The 22,097-nt window shown below is 48.1% G+C and overlaps 1 protein-coding gene across 2 annotated transcripts; it reads left to right on the top strand.

The window, feature by feature from the left end:
* The first annotated feature begins 917 nt into the window (after positions 1 to 917).
* LOC140205394 (calcitonin gene-related peptide 1-like) lies at positions 918 to 21,007 on the top strand. 2 transcript variants are annotated; one of them, XR_011887829.1, is made up of 5 exons: positions 918 to 995; positions 5,553 to 5,641; positions 13,086 to 13,223; positions 14,378 to 14,971; positions 19,483 to 21,007. XR_011887829.1 is itself a non-coding variant. In XM_072272985.1 (5 exons), exons 2-4 carry the CDS (start codon positions 5,559 to 5,561, stop codon positions 14,544 to 14,546), a joined length of 390 nt encoding a protein of 129 aa, XP_072129086.1. In that variant the 5' UTR covers positions 918 to 995; positions 5,553 to 5,558; the 3' UTR covers positions 14,547 to 14,567; positions 19,483 to 21,007. The 2 variants fall into 2 exon arrangements, 1 of the variants encoding a protein (XP_072129086.1); XM_072272985.1 differs by having other exon boundaries at positions 14,378 to 14,567.
* Positions 21,008 to 22,097: the final 1,090 nt, after the last annotated feature.

Genomic DNA, 22,097 nt, shown 5'->3' with positions numbered 1-22,097 from the left:
ATGCCAGAGGTAGGGTTTTACAGAGAGAGTGGTGGGCACGAGGAATTCATTGCCAGGGGTGGTGGTAGAGGCAGTTACATTAGGAACATTTAAGAGCCTTATTGATAGGCAGTTGGCTGATAGAAAAATGAAGGGCTATGTAGAAGGGAAGGGTTAGGTTAATTTTGGAGTAGGTTAAAGTGCTAGCATAGCATAGTGGGCCAAAGGGTCTGGACTGTGCCTACTGTTTTAAGTTCTATGTTGTAATCTGTGCATCAGTCTATGAATGTTAAGATACCATGTACTTTACTAATCGCTCTCTACCACTTTCAAAGATCTGTGCAAATGTTCCCTGAAGCCCCCTCTGCTGTTGAACTCTATTTTGAGCTGCGATGTTTGGTCAGCCTTGTCTCTTACTGTCCTTGGCAGAGAACATCGCTTCGCACACCATCTGGCATTGTCTGCGTCTTCTACCAGACTAGAGGCATCCTCGCCTCGCAGTGTACCACGCTCCTGTTATGTCTCGACCAGCGTCAACCGAAGAACAGATTTTCGCACTGGCATTTGTGGGATCTTGCTGTGCACCGACCAGCTGCCACCCCTGCACGCCCTCCCTCCAAACCCCCTGTGCAACCTTTTTGAAAACAGTGGGCTTCACTGGCCATGAGACAGAGATGAGCGGTGCTCGGGAAACGTATGGGGCTTGTCTCAGTTGAAAACTTCGCTGTGTGTGGGAGGAAGCGGAGGAGAGGCAGTCTGGCTCCAGCACAAACAGCCCACCTTAGCAGGGTGTGGAGAATCAAATGCCAGATCATCCCCGTCGCTGGAGAGCAGGGAACAAAGAAACAGCCCGGCAGTCCTGCAAGGCGATTGGCTGCATCCTACCTTACAGACACCTGCAGCCTCCCTTCCCCTGTCCCAGGTCTATAAAAGAGCCTGGGCTACAGCTCAGGGAACAGAGACTCCCAGCTCACTGAGAAATACAAGCCTTCGAGCCCCTAGAGGGACACAGACAGGTAAGGAGTGCACTTCCTAACTCATACTTCCCATCCTGTCAATGGTGAGTGAGTGAGACAGAAATGGTGAGATAGAATGTGTGAGAGAGAAAGAGGAATAGAGAGAGAGAGAGAGAGAGACTGAGAGAGAAAAGGGACACAGAGACACAGAAAGAGAGGCAGGCAGAATGTGAGAGAAAGAGACATACAGAGAAACAGAGAGACTGGGAGAGAAAAGAGACACAGAAAGAGAGCGACAGAGAGAAACAGAGGGAGAGAGAGAGACAGAGAAAGAGAGAAAGACAGAATTTGTGTGAGAAAGAGAAAGAGAGATAAAGAGATAGAGTGAGAGAGAGAGACACAAAGACAGAGAGACGGAGATAGAGAGAGAGAGAGAGAGAGGGAGCGACATGGAGGCACACGGGGAGAAAGGCAAGAGAGAGAGAAAGAGAAAAGGTCCCTGACAAAGGGTCTCAGCCCAAAACTTTTGACTGTTTATTCATTTCCATGGATGCTGCCGGACCTGCTGAGTTCCCCTGGCATGTTATGTGCGCTACTGAAGATTTCCAGCATCTGCAGAATCTCTTGCCTTTCCCTTACGCCCTGCCCCTCAGCTGCCGTAGACACAATGACTGCATTGTCTTCAGACTGTTCGCCTGCTGCTCCCCCTCCCCACCCCCACCCTCATGGCGTTGCGCAGGCCCTTCGCTCCAACTCACCAATGCCGACCACGTTGTCTACCTCTACGTTAGTCCCATTTGTCTGCGTTCAGCCCATGATCTCCTAAACCAGGGGTTCCCAACCTGATGTCCATGGACCCCTTGCTTTAATGGCATTGGTCCATGGCTTCAAAAGTGGTTGGGAACCCCTGCTCTAAACCTCCCTGATCCACGAACCCATCTTAGCTTACTGTCTGCTACGCCGCTGGCGTTCAGGGCAGCAATAAAGGTCATCTGAGTCTGGCAGTGTTCAGAGCTTCCTTCATTGTGTCAGAAGCTTCCTCTCGGTTTTCACTACAGTCAGTCATGCAGATCCCGGGTCAGGAATACCGTCGCACTCAGATGTAGAAGGATTCCTCATTGCTGTTTCCGTAACAGTTTGTTTGACCAGTCAGGGCTGTTAGCCCTGAGCTGAGCCCCCGAACCTGGGGGACCCAGTGGACCACTCTTACTCTAGCCTTTACCCTCTGACCTATCTGACATGGGTGACCCTACCAAGAGCCAAAGCACGAAAGCCCATGACTCCAGCCAGCATAGCTCTCCAGGTCATTGAGGCACACAAGTCTCCAAACCCAACAACAAGGTTGTGGTCCTCTTGGAGGCACATATCCATCTGAATCTCATTTAAACATCGTAATTCAAAGCTTCAAAGGTTCATTTTATTGTCAAAGTATGCATGTACAATACAACTCTGATATTTGTCTTCTCCAGATAGCCACGAAATACTGAAAGACCTTGGAAGTTGTTGGAAAAAAAAACAACCCCTTCCCAACATGAAAAAGAAAAGAAACAATACTCACAAACCCCAAACCCCCACCCACTCCCCCACAGGAAAAATCAGCATCAAACCTTACCTGACCCTACTACTTCCCCAGCAACTTGTTCCATCTATATTACCACCATCTCTGAAAACGTTGCCCCTCTATATCCCTTTTGAAATCTTCCCCCTTTCACCTTAAACCTATTCCCTCTTGCTTTAGACTTCGCTAACCTGGGAAAAAGACTGTGACCACCTGCCTAATCTACATCCCCTGAGGTTTTACAGACCTCTGTGAGGTATAGACATCACCCTTCGCTCCAGGGGAAAAAAAATCACAGCATATCAAGACTCCTCTTATAACTCAAGCCATCCACTCCCAGTAACACCCTCGTGAATCTTTCCAGCTCCACTCCTGGCTGAATTCCTTATCCGCACAGGGACCCCAGGGTGTTAGGAAGGATGTTGAGGCTTTGGTGAGGGTGCAGAAGAGGTTTACCAGGACGCTGCCTGGTTTAGAGGGCACAGATGGATACCTTATTGATCCCAAAGGAAATTACAGTGTCGCAGTAGCATTACAAATATTAGAGAGTGAAGTAAGAAAGAATAAAAAATGTTACCTCAAACAGCCTAACAGGAGGGGGGGTCATCACTTCCCCGGCTATTTGTCGACTCATTATAGAGCCTAATGTCTGAGGGTAAGAATGATCTCATATATCGCTCTTTGGAACAGCACAGTTGTCTCAGTCTATTGCTAAAAATGTCTCCTCTGTTCAGCCAAGGTGGCATGCAGAGGGTGAGAAACATTGTCCAGAATTGCCGGGATTTTCCGTAGGGTCCCTTGTCCTATCACAGCCTCCAGTGGGTCCAGTTTGACTCCTATAACAGAGCCAGCCTTTCTAATCATGTGCTATCACGAGAGGCTGGATAAACGAGGGTTGTTTTCTCTGGAGTGTCGGAGGCTGACGGGAGATCTGATAGAGGTTTACAAGATTATGAGCGACATAGGTAGAGTAGACAGAGAGTATCTGTTTCCCAGAGTTGAAATGTCTAATACCAGAGGGCATGCATTGAAGGTTAGAGGGGTTAGGTTCAAAGGGGATGTGAGGGGGACATCTTTTACTCAGAGAGTGGTGGATGCCTGGAATGTGCTGCCTGGTGTGGTGGTAGAGGCAAATACGTCGGAAGTTTTCAAGAGATATTTAGATAGGTATATGTATGTGAAGAAGATGGAGGGATATGGACATTGTGTAGGTAGAGGGATTAGAGTTTGGGTGTTTTGGATTTGCTTTTTAGTTGGGTCAGCACAACATTGTGGGCCAAAGGGCCTGTTTCTGTGCTGTACTCTTCTATGCTCTATGTTATTGGCTGGCTGGCCTGAGATTTCCTAGGAACATGGGTCTTCTCCCTTACTACCATCAGGGAAGAGGCAAAAGAACCTAAAGACCCACACTCAGCATTTCAGGAACAGCTTTAGGATCAATAGCTCAAGAGGAAGATCAAGCGGCTTTCTCCCAGGCTGAAAATGTCTGAGACAAGGGGGCATTCCCCTCGCTGTCTGTAAGGAGTTTGTACATTCTCCCCAAGACTGCGTGGGTTTCCTCCTGGTGCTCTGGTTTCCTCCCACAATTCAAAGACTGTGGTAGGTTAATTGGTCATTGTAAATTGTCCCTGATTAGGCTAGGGTTAGGCTGGAGGGTGCTGCTAGAAGAGCTGGAGGGGCCCATTCCACACGGTATCTCAGTAAAAAAAAATATAATTTAAGGTGATTGGAGGGAAATAATAATGCGGGGAATGTCAGAGGTAGGTTTTGTTATGCAGAGAGTGGTGGGCACATGGAATGCACTGCCAGGGATGGTGGTGGAGCAGATACAACATATGGACACTTAAGAAAACAAGAGATCCTGCAGATGCTGGAAATCCAGACACAAAATGCTGGAGGAACTCAGCAGGTCAGGCAGCGTCTACGGAGAGGAATAAACAGTCCTCGTTTTGGGACAAGACCCTTCAGCAGGACTTGAAGGAAAGGGAGGAGAAGCCACAAAAAGAAGGTAGGCATTTAAGAGCCTCTTAGACTGGCACAGAGATGAAAGAAAAACGGAGAGAAGGCTTAGATTGATCTTGGAGTAGGTTAAAGGGCTGGCATAACATTGTGGGCTGAACAGCCTGTACTGTTTATGTTCTAACAGATTCTACCTCTCTGCCATCAGATTTCTGAAAGGTCTATGACCACCTCCTTGCTATTCCTCTTTTGCACGAATTCTTTCTGTCTTGCACCGTACTGCTGCCACAGAACAACAAATTTAATGGTGTACAATATGTCAGTGATAATAAACCTGATTGTAATTCTAATATTGACCAGGAGTCTCGAATTTCCATTTTATTGGTTTGTTTGATTTGGGAGTCTTTGCCAAGGGGCAGGTCTCTCTGTTAGCTCCTGGGTAAAAGGCACGAGGTAGTGATGTGCTCTCTTTTACGTCCTCCAATTTGTTTCCGGCCTCCTCTACACGTGTGGGACCCGAAGTTTATTGGGTGACCACTTTGTCGAGCACCTCCGCTCCAGCCACCAAAAGTGGTATTTCCCAGTGGCCAAACGTTTTAATTCCTATCCCTGTTCCCGTTGTAACATGTCAGTTCCTGGCCTCCTCCTCTGCCTCGATGAAGCCACTCTGAGGGTGCAGGAGAAACCCCTCATATCCCATCTGGGTAGCCTCCAACCCAATGGCATGAACATTGATTTCTCCTTCCAGTAATTGTTTCCTTCTTCTTCTATTCCCCACTCCTCACCTCTTCTCCTCACCTGTCTATCACCTCCCCTGGGTCCCCTCCTCCCTCCCTTTTTCTCCTGTCCTAGCAGATTCCTCCTTCTCCAACCCTTTACCTTTTCCATCCACCTAGCTTCACCTATCACCTCCTAGCCAGCCTCCTTCTTCACCCCCCACCCCCGCACCTTTTCATTCCAGCATCTTCCCCCTTCCTTCTCAGTCCTGAAGGAGGGTCTCGGCCTGAAACAGTGACCGTTCATTCATTTCCATGGCTGCTGCCCAACCTGCTGGGTTCCTCCAGCATTTTGTGTGTGACGCTCTCTCTCACTATTTTCAGCGAACGATGCTGACGATGCGACTCCCCCTCTCGCTGATCCTGGCGTGCGCGATGGTGGCGGCAATGGATTCAGACCATTACTCCCTCAGGTGAGTTATCCTCCGTCTCTGTGTTTCTCTCCCCACCCTCACTCCCACAACCCCCTCAATTCCTGACCCTGATCGGTAGCTAGTGGCCAGTACAGGCTAGATGGGCTGAAGGGCTCATCTCCTTGTGTAAAGAATGATTGGCTATAACTGCAGGGCTGAGTGATCTCCAGGTAGCTGAAGTCTGAGGTGACTGTGAAAAAGAGGCAAAGGTCGTCGTTCTTCATTGTGGGAACAGAACCTTTGTGAGACACACACAAAGTATTGGAGGAACTCAGCTGGTCAGGCGGCATCTATGGAGGGAAAAAAACAGTCATTATTTTGGGCTGAGACCTTTCTCGGCACTGGAAAGGAGAGGGGGAAGAAGGTGGGGAGTGGGGAAGGGAGTTCAAGCAGGCAGGAGATAGGTGAGAGACCAGATGAGGGGAAAGGTAGGGCTGGTGGTGATGAAGTAAGAAACTGGAAGGGGATAGGTGGAAGAAGTAAAGGACTAAAGAAGAAGGAATCTGATAGGAGAAGACAGTGGACTTTGGGAGAAGGGGAAGGAGGAGAGGAAGCAGAGGAAGGTGACGGGCAGGTGAGGAGGAGGGAAGGGGTGACAGCGTCACTCGAATGGGGAAATTATGGAACGTTGGAGATATCGATGTTCATGCCATCAGGTTGGAGGCTACCCAGACGGAATACAAGATGTTGCTCCTCCACCCTGAGTTTGGCCTCATCGTGGCAGTAGAGGAAGCCTTCGACAAGACAGGTCAGAATGGGAGTGGGAAGTCAAAATGAAGCAGGTAGCCACCAGGACCTGTGGTGGACAGGGCAAAGGTTCTCTCCTCATTCTGCTTCAGGCCTCTCGGGTGTAGGGTCAGAGGTTAGGAGGTGTCACGCTAAAGGATAGCAAATCACTTGGGTCCGCCGAGCTTCCGTTGAGCTCAGCCGTGCTGACATTTAATTACCTGACAGTTGGCAGGGGTTATTGGACCACTACGTGCCTCTCAACCGAGTCTAGCCAATATTACCAGAGGCACAGCAATCACAGACCGGGGTTCGATTCCCACCGCTGCCTGTAAGGAATCTCTACGCACTCCCCATGACAGTGTGGATTTCCTCAGGGAGATCTGATCTCCTCCCACAGCCCAATGACGTACAGTTAGGGTTAGTGAGTTGTGGGTAAGCTTTGTTGGCACTGGAAACATGGCGCCATTTACGGGCCGCTCCCAGCACCATCCTAGCTTTTTGATTTGATGCAAATGACGCATTTCTCTATACCTTTCAATGTGTTGATGTACATGTGACAAATACAGCCGATCTTTTAGCGTCCTGCCAAAAGGATTCGGCCCAAAATGTCGACTGTGCTTTTTCTCCCTAGATGCTGCCTGGCCTGCTGAGTTCCTCCAGCTTTCTGTGTGTGTTGCCCCATTCTTTTAGTTTATCTTTTGCTCTGTGTGGGGGGATAAACTCAGCATTTTAGGTTGAGTCTTCCCATCAGGACTCAGCCCAGAACGTCAACTGCTTATTCCCCTCCTTAGATGCTGCCCGACCAGCCGAGTTCCTCCACCATTTTATGCGTGTTTCTCGATATTTCCAGCATCTTTTGTGTTTACGGAGGTGAAAACCCAAAGATTCTTCCCTCCTCCCCCACCAATTCCTCTTCCTGCTCCACCTAAGCTGTGCAGAACAGAAATCTGAATCGTTTTGCTTGCCTAATAACGCCCTGGCTGATGTATATTGAGACATTGTTGGAGGGGAAGGTTGAATTTTGTTATGCTGGACGGTATTTAAGACACAGTTCACAATTTCGGGAAGTCCCAAAGAACTTCAGAGCAAATGAGGTAACTATGAAACTGGAGTGCTATTTTAACGTAGGAAGTGTGGTAACTGGGTCGCTCACACACTATGTTCCCACAACTGATGTGATAATGACCAGATGATCGGGCTACTGATGCCAAAAAAAAAAGGCAGGAGTGGATCTGTGGGTCAAGCAGAATTTGGGGTGGATGATTTTTTTAAATTTGAAAATATACTTTATTCAAAAATATAATTATATACAATAAACCATTCAATAACTTCCCATCCTTTACATACGTTCCCCTTATAGTCAGTACATATTTGTACTTATGGCCAGCCACGTGGCACTGTAGTTGTTTACCTTACCACATAGTTGTTGAGGGGTATACTCCCCACCACCCGATCCCTCCCACTCCCACGGGTGGAGAAACCTATACTGTGGTCCTTCCCCACCGGGCCCTTGCGGTGGCTGCACCGAGTTTCAGTGCGTCCCTCAGCACGTACTCCTGCAGCCGAGAATGTGCCAGTCAGCAGCATTCTCCCACGGACATCTCCATGTGCTGGCAGATCATCAAGTTTCGGGCCGACCAAAGAGCGTCTTTCACCGAGCTGATGATCTGCCAGCAGCACCGGATGTTGGTCTCCGTGTGCGTCCCTGGGAACAGCCCGTGGATCAGAGAGTCCTCTGTTACGCAGCTGCTGCTGATGTTTCAGATTGAGACCCTGCGTCAGGACACGACCCAAAACATCAACCTCCCCGCATGCTACCTGACCCACTGAGTACCTCCACTGACTTGTTTGCTTTTCCTCCAGAGTACATACATTTTCTTAGAAGCTTGCAAAGTTTCTGCATGTCACTTGAAACTTTGGCCAGCTTCTATAGGTGCACAGTGGAGTGTCTTCCAACTGGCTGCACCACAGCCTGGTATGGAAACGCCAATGCCCAGGGATGGACATGTCTGCAGGTGTAATGAGCTCTTTTGGCCTGTGTGGGGCGCCGGAGAGGCACGGGCGCCAAGGCTTTTGGAACTCCTGAATTGGTTAATTATTGTTTAATGAGAATCGTTTATTCGCCTAAAATTCCTTGAGTTTTTCTCGAGCGACCCGCATTTTGTTATGTGGTCTCCTTGTGCTTTATGTTTAAGCTTGTTAAGTTCATATTTATAGGCTTAGGAATTCCATGTTATTTGTATTATTTAAGCGGAAGTCCAATTTGCGCTGATCGCGGGGTCCTAGTTTTAAGAATGTTGCTTCTCGCGGTGTTGCTCGGCCGAGCTGCCGGTGTTATTTTGGAATTTTTTCAAATAAATTCTTGCAGCCGTCTCTTCATCGGAGTCTGTCCTTCCCCCGCGCTTGGGTCCAGATATTGCCAGCAGACGTCGTGATAAGAGAGCGTGGACACAGCCCAGCCCATCACAGGCAAGGTCCCCTCCCCCCACCACCACGGAGCACATTTACAAGGAGCGCTGCCACGAGAAAGCAGCCGCCATGATCACAGATCGTCACCGTCCGGGCCGTGCTCTCTTCTCGCTGCTGCCATCGGGAAGGAGGTACAGGAGCCTTAGGTCCCACGCCACCAGGTTAAGGGTCAGTTATTACCCCTCAACCATCAGGCTCCTGAACCAGAGTGAATAACCTCACTCACCTCAACACTGAACTGATCCCACAACCTATAGACTCACTTTCAAGGACCTGACAACTCATGTTCTCAGTATTATTTCCTTATTTATTTGCATAATTTGTCTTATTTTGCACATTGATTATTTGTCAGTCTTCTTTCGTGTATAGTTTTTCATAAATTCTATTGTATTTCTTTATTTTCCTGTAAATGCCCACAAGAAAATGAATCTCAGGGCAGTATAGAGTGACATGCTCGGTGACCATTTAAGGTATCTCCTACACAAAATACTCCGCAGATGCTGGGGTCAAAGCAACACTCACAACACGCTGGAGGAACTCAGCAGGTTGGGCAGCATCCGTGGAAACGATCAGTCAACGTTTCGGGCCGGAACCCTTTGTCAGGACTGTGGAGGGAGGGGGCAGAGGCCCTATAAAGAAGGTGGGGGGAGGGTGGGAAGGAGAAGGCTGGTAGGTTCCAGGTGAAAAACCAGTAAGGGGAAAGATAAAGGGGTGGGGGAGGGGAAGCAGGGATGGGATGGGCAGGAAATAGTAGTCATAGTATTCATAGTCATATTTTATTGATCCCAGGGGAAATTGGTTACAGGGGAAAGCACAATGGGTAGTAGAAGGAGGTGGAACGATGAGGGAGGTGATAGGCAGCTGGGGGAGGGGGCAGAGTGAAATAGGGATAGGGGAAGGGAGGGGGAGGGAATTACTGGAAGTTGGAGAATTCTATGTTCATACCAAAATACCATATCACTGATCTAACACTTGTCTGCTTCTCTGTCTCTGCTCTGCCACCTCTCTTTTTCTGTCTATTTCTCACTCTCTTGCAACAACGACAATTCATTTCCTCCCACAGACACTACTTGACCTGTTGGGTTCCTCCAGTAGATAGCTTGCTACTCAGACTCCAGCATCTGCCCTCTCTGGTATCTCCATCCCCGTTTCTTTCTCTCCTTGCAAGTCGGTCTCTGATCAATAATTAAGATTCAAGATTCAAGTTCAAAGTTCAAAGTAAATTTATTATCAAAGTGCATATATGTCACCCTGCGATTCATTTTCTTGAGGGCATTCTCAATAAATCTATAGAAATATAACTGTGAGAGAATCAATGGAAACTGCACCAACTAGGGCATTCAACCAGTGGGCAAAAGACAACAAACTGTGCAAATAGATAAAGAAAGAAATAATAATAATAATAAACTAAGCAATAAATATTGAGAACATGAGATAAAGATGGTACTGCAGTATTAAAGCCAGGACCAACAGGCTATGGGACAGCTTCTTTCTACAAGCTTTCTACAATGTAACTATGAAAATGGACATGGGAAAGCCAGTGGATGTAGTGTACCTGGACTTTCAGAAAACTTTCGATAAGGTCCCACATAGGAGATTAGTGGGCAAAATTAGGGTACATGGTATTGGAGGTAGGGTACTGACATGGATAGAAAATTGGTTGGCAGACAGGAAACAAAGAGTAGGGATTAATGGGTCCTTTTCAGAATGGCAGGCAGTGACTAGTGGGGTACCGCAAGGCTCGGTGCTGGGACCGCAACTATTTATAATATACATTAATGATTTAGATGAAGGGATTAAAAGTAACATTAGCAAATTTGCCGATGACACAAAGCTGGGTGGCAGTGTGAAATGTGAGGAGGATGTTATGAGAATGCAGGGTGACTTGGACAGGTTGGGTGAGTGGGCAGGTGCATGGCAGATGCAGTTTAATGTGGATAAATGTGAGGTTATCCACTTTGGTGGGAAGAACAGGAAGGCAGATTACTATCTGAATGGTGTCAAGTTAGGAAAAGGGTAAGTACTACGAGATCTAGGTGTCCTTGTTCATCAGTAACTGAAAGTAAACATGTAGGTACAGCAGGCAGTGAAGAAAGCTATTGGCATGTTGGACTTCATAACAAGGGGAGCTGAGTATAGGAGCAAAGAAGTCCTTCTGCAGTTGTAAAGGGCCCTGGTGAGACCACACCTGGAGTCTCCAAATTTGAGGAAGGACATTCTTGCTATTGAGGGAGTGCAGCGTAGGTTCACGAAGTTAATTCCCGGGATGGCGGGAATATCATATATTGAAAGATTGGAGCGACTGGGGTTGTATACACTGGAATTTAGAAGGATGAGAGGGGATCTGATTGAAACATATAAGATTATTAAGGGATTGGACACGCTAGAGGCAGGAAACATGTTCCTGATGTTGGGGGAGTCCAGAACCAGAGGCCACAGTTTAAGAATAAGGTGTAGACAATTTAGAACGGAGTTGAGGAAAAACTTTTTCACACAGAGGGTTGTGGTTCTGTGGAATGCTCTGCCTCAGAAGGCAGTGGAGGCCAATTCTCTGGATTCTTTCAAGAAAAAGTTCGATAGAGCTCTTAAAGATAGCAGAGTCGAGGGATATGGGGAGAAGGCAGGAACTGGATACTGATAGGGGATGATCAGCCATGATCACAGTGAATGGTGGTGCTGGCTCAAAGGGCTGAATGGCCTACTCCTGCACCTATTGTCTATTGTCTATTGTCATTAGACTTTTAAATTCACATGTCTGTAGGGAGTCATAACACAAAGGTTTTAACTTCCTCATGTTCTGGGATGGATGTAAGATTTAAATAAATTCTAATTTTTTTAAGTGAAGAATCCTAGAAAGTGAATCCATAGGTTGTGGGAACGTTTCAATGATGGGGAAATGAAGTTATTCCCTTTGGTCAGATGTACATGGAAACATACAGTGAAATGTATTGTTCGTATTAACAACCAACACACCTGAGGGCGTGCGGAGGCAGCCCACAAGTGTTGCCACACATTCCGGCACCACCATACCCACAATGCTCAGCAGAACGACACGGAACGCGAAAAGGAACAAATAACAGTCGCGAAGGCAAGTCCCGTTCCTGCCGCCCGCCCACTCGTCCACAGATATATACAGTCCTTTACCTCCAGGCTCCAGCCCCCCAGGCTCCAACTGTGGAAGTGTCCATAATACCACAGGACATTCGAGCAGAATCTGGCCACTTGGCCCATCAATTCTGTTCCACCAAGGCTGATATAGTCCCCTTCTCAAACCCATTCTCCTGCCTTCTCCCCGTAAGCTTTGACGCTGTGAGGTAATCAAGGACTAACAGCCATCACTTTAAATGACTTGTATGTTTGAAACAAGATGTTGTTGAGGCTGGTAGAACATCCACATTTGAGAGACATTTGGATCAGTACATATTTCCTGACTATTCTGTCCACTGACAGTCTGTGTATCCATCCACCTCCCTGCTCTTCGTATCTCTCTGTCCATCTTTCTCACTCTTTCTCTCTGTCTGTTCATCTCTCTCTCCCTCTGTCCATCTCTCTCTCTCCATCTCTCTCCCTTTTTCTCTCTGGCTGTTCATCTCTCTCTCTCTGTCCATTGCTCTCTCTGTTCATCTCTCTGTTCATCTCTCTCTTTGTCTATATCTCTGTCTATCTCTCTCTCCTTTTCTTTCTGTCTGTTCATCTCTCTCTCCCTGTCCATTTCTCCCTCTGTGCATCTCTTTATCTGTTCATCTCTCCCTCTCCCTCTCTGTCTCTCTAGCTTCATCAATCCTCTCCCTGTGACTCTGTCGCAATGTCTACCCCCTTGTCGAGACTTCTGCCCACCATGTCTCTGTCAGTGCAGTGTTCCCTCAGAACGGAGGGATGGCATCAGAAAGGACCGGGGAGGGGTACCGCTGTAGCACAGCGGTTACCGTGACGACGGTGCAGCTCCCAGCGTCTCTGTACATCCCCCCCGTGAGATGCGTGGGTTTTCCCCCGGAAGCTCTGGATTCCTCCGAAGTTGTGCCGGGCAGATTAATTGGTCATTGTGAATTGTCCCGTGGTTAGGTTAGGGTTAATTGGGGTTGTGCGGTTAAATCAGGGTCATTGGGTTCGCTGGGCAGTGTGAAAGACCAATTCCACTCTGTATCTCAATTAATAAAATAAAAACATACCGACAGCCCCTGACGTGGTTGAATGCTTTGATTTTTACACCAGAGCAAGTGACAATCAACCCTTCAATGTGTTTCAGATCCCCGGGCAGCCCAAACCTGGGGAAGGTTCTCATTCGCCGTGTGGACGGACGTTATTTACCAGGACTGACGCAGAGGCAGCTGCCCCAGCCTGTGGCAGGCTACGTGCAGGATCATCATAACCAGAGACTGAGACGGTATCTCCCATCTATCAACATCTCCCTCTCCTTCTGTTTGTCTGCACTCCTGCCTTTCACCCCTCTCTTCCTTTGCTTATCCGGCTCCTTCAGTCACGTCGCCATTTTTCCATTTGCCTTGCTCTCTCCCTGACTGCTCACCTGTGTCCCCTCTCTCCCTGACTGCTCACCTGTGTCCCCTCTCTCCCTGGCTGCTCACCTGTGCCCCCTCTCCCCCTGAGTGCTCACCTGTGTCCCCCCTCCCCCTGAGTGCTCACCTGTGTCCCCCTCCCCCTGAGTGCTCACCTGTGTCCCCCCTCCCCCTGAGTGCTCACCTGTGTCCCCCCTCCCCCTGAGTGCTCACCTGTGTCCCCCCTCCCCCTGAGTGCTCACCTGTGCCCCCTCTCCCCGAGTGCTCACCTGTGTCCCCTCTCCCCCTGACTGCTCACCTGTGTCCCCTCTCCCCCTGACTGCTCACCTGTGTCCCCTCTCCCCCTGGCTGCTCACCTGTGTCCCCTCTCTCCCTGGCTGCTCACCTGTGTCCCCTCTCTCCTTGACTCTTGTTTTAGTGACTGTTTTCTCTTTCTGCCTGCCTGGTTCTTCCTGACTTTCATCTCTGTGTTCTTTCTCCCTCTCTGTGTCTCTCTGCCCTAACGTTTCTCTGTCTGCAACGCTGACAATATTTCTCTGCCTATGTGTGTCTCTTTGCCATAGTGTTCGACCGCCGGTTCAACTATCTGCCTGCCTGTCACATCCCTGATCCTTCTCTCTCACTTTCACTCTCTCTCTCCCCTTTCTCTCTCTCCTCCTCTTTCTCTCCCTTTCTCACTCCCTTTTTCTCTCCCCTTCCTCTCCTCTCTCTCCTTCTCCCCTGCTCTTTTTCTTCCTCTCCTCTGCCATGTTTTTCTTCTCCTTCTCTACCCCGCCTCCCTCTTTCGCTCTCGTTCTCTCTGTCGCTTCTGAGAACCCGTGCCACCATTTTTGGTTATAATTTTTTTCTCACTTTGTGCTTTTGTGTGTGTGTCTCTCTCTCTCTCTCTCTCCCCCCTTTACAGTCCATCTATCAGGCTGCATCCCCTCTCCCTGTCCCGCCACTGCCCTGATCGTCTCACCCCGCGCCCCCCCATTTCAGACCTTTTTAACCCCCGCGCTCCTCTCCCCAATATCTGCTGCAGGCTCCTCCCGCTCCACAAGCAGAAGCGTTCCTGTAACACGGCAACGTGCGTGACCATCCGCCTGGCCAACTTCCTCAGCCGCTCCGGGGCAATGGGCAGCAGGAGCTTCATTCCCACCGACGTCGGGGCGAAAGCGTTTGGGAGGAAGCGTCGCGGCGTTCCAATGTAGGAACTCCGCTGTCCTGCACAGGTAGAGCCGGCCGACGTCAGGATCACACTTTGCAGGTTACTGACTTACCTGCCGCCCGTTACGCCACTGGCGTTTCGGGCAGCGGTGAATGTCCTCCATTTCTGGCGGTGTTCAGAGCTTCCTTCATCGTGTCCGTAGCTCGGTATTCACTACTGTCAGTCATGCATGTCCGGGATGGAGACTCAGGAATACCATCACACTCAGATATAGAAGGATTCTTCGTGGTCGTGAAACAGTTTTGCTTTACCAGTCAGGGTTGTTAGCCCTGAGCTGAACCCCCGAATCTGGACCTCTACCCTTTGACCTGTTTGGGATGGATGACCCTACCAAAGCATAGAGCCCTGACTCCAACCAACATGGCTCTCCAGGTCATTGAGGCGCACAAGCCTCCAAGCCATGACAAGGTGAGGCCCTCCTGGAGGTTTGCAGTTTACACACCTGGGTTAACATCTGCATTACAAGATTGTCTCATATACAGGTCTTAAGATCTGGATGATGAGATCTGGATTGTCTTTCAAGTCTCATTGTTGAGGTTGTAACATCTGCTTAGTAGAATGTGAGAGCTTGAAACATCTGGATCCCAATAGCTATATTGTAAACAATAGGAATTCTGCAGATGCTAGAAATTCAAGCAACACACATAAAAGTTGCTGGTGAACGCAGCAGGCCAGGCAGCATCTCTAGGAAGAGGTGCAGTCGACGTTTCAGGCCGAGACCCTTTGTCAGGACTATATTGTAACTTCATTCATAGTCACCATCATCATCGTTATGTGCCCTGTCATATGATGTCATCGTTATCGTATGACGTGGGCGATCGTGGTCTTTTCATGACCATGATTGTCCTTGGCAAATTTTTTAACAGAAGTGGTTTGCCATTGTCTTCTCCTGGGCAGTATCTTTACAAGATGGGTGACCCCAGCCATTATCAATACTCTTCAGAGATTGTCTGCCTGGAGTCATAACCAGGACTTGTGATGTGCACCAACGACCATCCACCACCTGCTCCCATGACTTCACGTGACCCTGATCATAGAGCTAAGCAGGGGTGACCTGCATCTCAACTCCGCCACCCCAAGATGTTGGGATACCAGGATGGTCTTGAATTTGAGGATAGAAGGAGAGTTGAGACAAACTTGGGTTGTTTTCTTTAGAGCAGCAGATGCTGATAGAAGTTTCTAATATTATGAGAGGCAGCGGGGGTAGGCAGTCAGAATCTTTACCCCAGGGTGAAAGGGGGAAAGTTTGAAGGAGATGTGCTGGGTGAAGATTCATTACACAGAGAGTGGTGAGTGCCTGGAAGGCACTACAAGGCTGGTGCCCGAGACAGACGTGATGGTGGTGTTTAGATAGACACGTGGATGCTCAGGGATTGGAAGGATATGGACCACGTGCAGGCAGAGGAGATATAGTTCTACTTCAGCAGAGATTTCATGGGCTGATAGGCCTGTTCCTAGTGTTCCACTGTTGTGTGTTCTGTGTTCTATCCCTTAGGAAAGTTGCAGGAAAAGATAAGATTGGGAGAATTTCTGGGGAATCACAGGGAGGGTTACAGGGGATAATTGACAAAGGAACAAATAGAAGAAATGGAACCAAAGGAAGTAAATTTCATAAAATAACAATCAGGTCTGTGATCCAAGGATTAATATTCAAGATTATTTAATGTCATTTCCTGTACACAAGGGTAAAGGAGAACGAAATAATTGTTACTCCAGATCTGAGGCAGCACATCTGGATTGTAAGCTTTAAGATGTACCAACTTAATGTAAGCATCTGCATTGTAGTATCTTTGTCATAACATCAAGCAGGTAGGGTTATCAGTTATTGTCATCGTCACTTCTGGACTGCAAGTTATACTTTGCAACATCTGGGTTCCAATATCTGTATTGTGAATTTGAAATTGAAACATTCAGGTGGCTTCAGGGTTGTAACATCTGTATCATAACTTCCTGGAGTTGTTATAGAGTCATAGAACACTACAGCACAGAAAATGGCCCAACTAGTTTGTGCCAAAGTGTTATTCTACCTCGTCCCATCAACCCGCAAATAGACCACAGCCCTCCCATACCTCTCCCATCCATATACCTATCCAAATCTCAGTTGAAATCAAACCCGCATCCACTACCTCCACTGGCAGCTCATTCTAAACCCTCCTCGGGTTCCCCTTTCACCTTTCACCCTTAACCTATGACCTTTAGTTCTGGGCTCACCCTACCTCAGTGGGGAAAAAAGCTTGCTTGCATTTGCTCTGAGTGAAGAAGCTCGCCCTCAAGTTCCCCCTTAAATATTCTTGATGAACGGCCTCAGCCCGTAACCTCAACTGTTTATTCCCCTCCATAGGTGCTGCCTGACCTGTGATAGCGATACGCTAACCGCTTCATTACCGCGCCACCCCCATATTAGACCTGTGAAGGATGATAAGATGCATAGATCACATGGTCAGCCAAGGACTTTTCCCCAGGGTGGAAATGGCTAATATGGGGGGGGGGGACATAATTTTAAGGTGATTGGAGGAAAGTATAGAGGGGATGTCAGAGTTAGGTTTTTTACACAGAGGGTGGTGAGTGCGTGGAATACGTGGCCGGGGTGGTGGTAGAGGCAGATACTTTAGGGACATTTAAGAGAGTCTAGATGGGTGCGTGGATGGAATAAAAACGGAGGCCTAGCTGCGAGGGAACCCGAAGGACCAGAGACTCATCTTAAGGTTTGGAGGATTGCGTGCCTCAATGGCTATGCTGGCTGAAGTCTGAGCTTTGTGCTTTGGCTCTTGGTAGGGTCACCCATGCCAAACAGGTCAAAGGGTAGAGGCCAGACTGAGAGCGGTCCACTCAGGACCTCTGAGGTCAGCTCAGGACTAACAACCCTGACTGGTCAAACAAAATTGTGACAGAAAAAGCAATGAAGAATCCTTAAAGGACATTCATTGCTGCCCTAAATTACTGTGGCGTAATGGCCAGTAAGTATAAGGGGTTAAATTGATCTTGAGTTAGGTTAATGTTATGGGCCAAAGGGCCTGTACTGTGCTGCATTGTTCCATCTTGTCCTCTGTGCATCAATCTCTGAATATCATACGCTCTACCTCTGTGTTCGACAACACCGCCATCAGAGATCCAGCAGCCCATTACCATAGCAACAACACACATATTCAGGCAGTGAATAGGCCGAGACCTTCCTTCAGGACTGAGAAGAAAGGGGGGGGAAGATGTGGGGGGAGAGGAAAGAGGCTAGCTGAAAGGTGAAAGGTGAAGCCAGGTGGGTGGGAAAGGTCAGGGGCTGGAGAGAAAAAGAATCTGATAGGAGAGGAGAGTGGACCACAGGAGAAAGGCAAGGCCGAGGGGCTACGGGGGGAAATAATAAGCAGGTGAGAAGAGGTAATAGAGGTGGGGGGGGGGGGTAATTTGTTTACCAGAAGGAGAAATTGATACTCATGCCATTGGGTTGTAGGCTACCCAGACGGAATATAAGTTGTTGCTCCTCCACCCTGAGGGTGGCCTCCTCCTGGTGCAAGAGGAGGCCATGGACTGAAGTCAGAACAGGAATGGGATTGGAATTAAGATGTTTGGCCCCGGAAAGTCCCACTTGTGAGGGATGGAACGGAGGTGCTTGACAAAGCAGTCCCAATAAAAACGGGTTTTTTTTCTTGGCTATGGGATATGGGGTTGGGGAGGCGGTCACATTCAGTGTGTGTTTACTGAACACAGACCACAGGCACCCTACACGCCAGAGTAAATATGGAGAGGGCACTTCCTCTTTGTGATAATCTGCAACTAAGCGTTTACTGTCTAAAAATAAGAAGGAGGGGGCAATTAAAGTGAGGTGGAAGTTATTTTAGCCTCCCAGGGCGTTGTGAGTTTTCAAGTCAACTTCCGCAAGGGGCGGTGGAAATAGTGAATATATTTAAAGCGGATATTTTGGATGAGCAAGGGCAAATGGTCACAAGGGCAAAAATGGAGAACTGAACATAGAGTCAGATTTGCCGAGGTCCAATTAACCAGAGTCAGAATCAGAATCAGGTTTATTATAACTGACATATGTCATGAAATTTGCTGTTTTATGGCAGCAGGTGCAATATGTAAAAAATACTATAATATTAAAAAGTTATTAGAATACTATAATATAAAAAAAGACTTGAAGGATTTATAGTACATTTATTATCAAAGTCTGTACACATTCCTGAGATTTGTCTTCCCACAGACAGCCACGAAACAAACACCATGGAACCCGTTCAAAGAAAAACATCTACCAACCCCCCACCCCACCCTGACCACGTTGAAAAAAAAGCGAACTGCACAAATGGCAAGACCACAGAGTCAGAGAAACACAGAATCGAAAGAGTCCAGACATATTCTGTTCAGCTCAGTTCAGTTCATTCTAGACCTCTGTCGTTCGTTATTTGCAGGCCACCCTGATCAAAATTGCCCAAAAAAGTGGCAACGCAGGAAAAAAAGGGAGTGACCGGAAACCAGAAACAAATCGTAACGTGAACTACAGAGTCCGATCCACAAACTGCATCGATTAAACCTTGCCCAAGACTCAGGACTCCAGCGCAATTCGCTGACGGCATTGAGGGAGAAAGAGAGAGACCATTCGAACGCAGGGACCTTCATCAAAAATACATTAGATACATTAAAAATGCAATACATAAAATACTATAAATTACAATAATAAATAGATATATATTTAAATTCAGTTTTAAAATTAAATTAAGTAGAACAAAAAGAGAGAGGAAAAATAGTGAGATTGTGTTCATGGTTTCATTGAAATCTGATGGCAAAGGGGTAGAAGATGTTTCTAAAACATTGAGTGTGTGTCTTCAGGCTCCTGTACCTCCTCCCTGAAGGGCCGAGTGGCCTACTCCAGCTCCTACCGCGGATGCACATATCCCTGATGATTTATGCCTCATCTCTCTTCTTCACAGATAAGACCCACTGTTGAAACTTCCCAGGTGTGTGATGTCTGAATTCCACTCGCTTCTGGAGGAACTACAGCACTCCTGTAACGTCGCCAGAGATTCAAAATCCCGGGAGAGATAAGGCATCGGAAGCAACCACGTCCCCCTACAACACAATTTCTCAGACCATTACTGTAAAGGCTCCATTCCACCACATCCTCTCTTACTCCCTGGTGTCAATATCAAATTCCCAGTCGTAATCAAGGCTTGAATTATTATAACCATTTGATTTTTCACGCGAGAGATCAATTATTTTAAAAAAAGATCTCAAGGGACTTTCAGTCTCCAAAACCAATTGAGTCAAAACATTACCCCTGAAATCCAGGGAAAGTTGAATAGGTTAGGACTTTATTCACTGAAGCACTGGAGAGTAAGGGGTGATCTTATAGAAGTATACAAAATTACAAGGGGTATAGATTGAGTGAACGCAAGCAAGCTTTTTTCCCCTCAGTGTAGGTAGAACTAGAACTAGAGGTCATAGGTTAAGGGTGAAAGGTATTTAATGGGAACCTGAGGGGGAACTTCTTCACTCAGAATAAATGCAAGCAGGCTTTTTCCGCTGAGGTTGGGTGAGACTAGAACTAAAGGTCATGGGTTAAGGGTGAAAGGTGAAATGTTTAAAGGGAAGCTGAGGGGGAACTTCTTCACTCAGAGGGTGATGGAAATGCGGAACAAGCTGCCAGCAGAAGTGGTACAGGCGGGTTCAATCCAAGAGAAGCTTGGATAGGTACATGAGGGCTATGTCCAGGTGCAGGGAGATGGAAGTAGGCAGAAGACATGATTGGCATGCACTAGATGGGTCAAAGGATGACTCTATGCCTTTAGCAAAATCTTTCACTTTTGTCCACGTATTCGCAAACATCTCTTATTTTGGTCTCCATCTGCGCCGAATCTTTCCTCATCCATCCACCGCCACTCTGTTAAGCCGTTGACCAGTGACTCCCCACAGGCAAGTGCGATTGGTCATAAGAAAGAGAAGCAGGACCAGGCCATTCGGCCCCTCACTCCTGCTGCACCAATTCAACAAGATTGTGGCTGATCACTTTCAGCACCGCGGTCTTCCTCTAGTTCCATCTCCATCGTTTTCTGTAAACGTAAAAAAAAACTTAAATGCACTCGGTGATCAAGTCTCCGCAGTCCGTGTCTGTGGAGAATCACAAAGATTCAGCAGTCTCTATCATACACTCCTACAGGGCAGAAACAGGCCCCTCAGACATGCCGACCAGCGTCCCCAATTGTACCGGACACTAAAGATTCTGCAGGTGCCGGAAATCTTGAGCAGCATGTGCAAAAGTCTGGAGGAACTCAGCAGGTCAGGCAGCATCTGTGGAGGGGAATAAACAGTCAACATTTCAGGCCAACACCTTTCACCAGAACGGGAAGGGAAGGGGGAAGAAGACAGAATGAGAAGGTGGGGAAGAGAGAGGTGTCCAAGCTTGAGGGTGAAAGGTGAGACCAGGTGAGGGTGAAAGGTGAGACCAGGTGAGGGTGAAAGGTGAAACCGGGTGAGGGCAAAGGTGGGGGAGGGGGAGGGGTGATGTGCGAAGCTGGAAGGTGATAGGTGAAGGGGGTCCATAAACTTCTATACCTGGGCGGTTAAATGTTCGGCAAGATCAGGTGATTCCCAACCCGTTCTACGCCATGGAGGCTTACCATTAACCGAGGGGACCGTGGACCCCAGGTTAGGATCCCCTGGTCTAGGTGTTTCTTGTTCAATGTTGGGAAAGTCTCTGCCGCCGCCTCCTCTCCCGATGGTGAGTTCTTGAGCCCAGTCACTCCCTGTGTGAACCATTTCCTTTCAGATCCTCTCCAAACCTCCTACCACTCGAAGTCCTCCGAGACAACCCCACCACACGTAACTGTTCATACCATCTACCATTCATCGTTTCCTATACTTCTATCAGGTCACCCCCCCCCCCACCCCCAAGCCTCCTCCTCCCCCCCAGTCTACCCACAGAGGGTACAGTAGGCAGGAGGCCTTCCAAAGGATGTGAAGATCTGAAGACGAGCTTTACCTGTCACATGTACACCAAAGCCGAAAGATACAGTGAAACACGTGGCTTCATTCAACGGCCAACCCATTCTGAAGACGTGCTGGGAGCAGCCCACAAGTGTGACAGTGTTTCTGGCACCAGCGTAACGTGTTGACAACTTACTAGCCCTTTGGCCCATCAGGTCAACACTATCAACCACCCCTTTTACCCCCAATTCTACATTAATCCTACTTTTCAAAATTTAAAACCCTCTCCAGTAGGATCGCGTCCCTCCTATAGTATGGCGACTGGAACTGCACACAACACCCTCTTTACCCTGCGGTTGACCCTCTTCAGCTTGAGGCTGCAAGCTCTGGCTCCAGACACCAATCCCCACACTTACTCTGGTCAGCTCCCCAGCGGAAGGCACACACACCACTCTTAAAGCAAAATTAACGAAAATGCAAACTCTGTTTATTGTTGGCAAGGAGTTTCATCAGTGGGGAAAGAGTGGGTTTACAGGAAGCACATCGCTCTGACAAAAATATTCATGCCGTGATTATAAGACACTCTGTCACACCTGGCTCTATGTATGAGACCCCTTATTGT

Source organism: Mobula birostris, chromosome 11, assembly GCF_030028105.1.
Source record: "Mobula birostris isolate sMobBir1 chromosome 11, sMobBir1.hap1, whole genome shotgun sequence".
NCBI lineage: Eukaryota > Metazoa > Chordata > Chondrichthyes > Myliobatiformes > Myliobatidae > Mobula > Mobula birostris.
This window is presented reverse-complemented; position numbering and strand designations above follow the sequence as displayed.

Excerpts from the sequence above, each read along its gene's own strand:
- LOC140205394 (XM_072272985.1), top strand. The coding sequence starts at position 5,559 with ATGCTGACGATGCGACTCCCCCTCTCGCTGATCCTGGCGTGCGCGATG. Across the intron at positions 5,642-13,085 it reads TCAGACCATTACTCCCTCAG|ATCCCCGGGCAGCCCAAACC; the intron begins GTGAGTTATCCT and ends AATGTGTTTCAG. Across the intron at positions 13,224-14,377 it reads CATAACCAGAGACTGAGACG|GCTCCTCCCGCTCCACAAGC; the intron begins GTATCTCCCATC and ends TATCTGCTGCAG.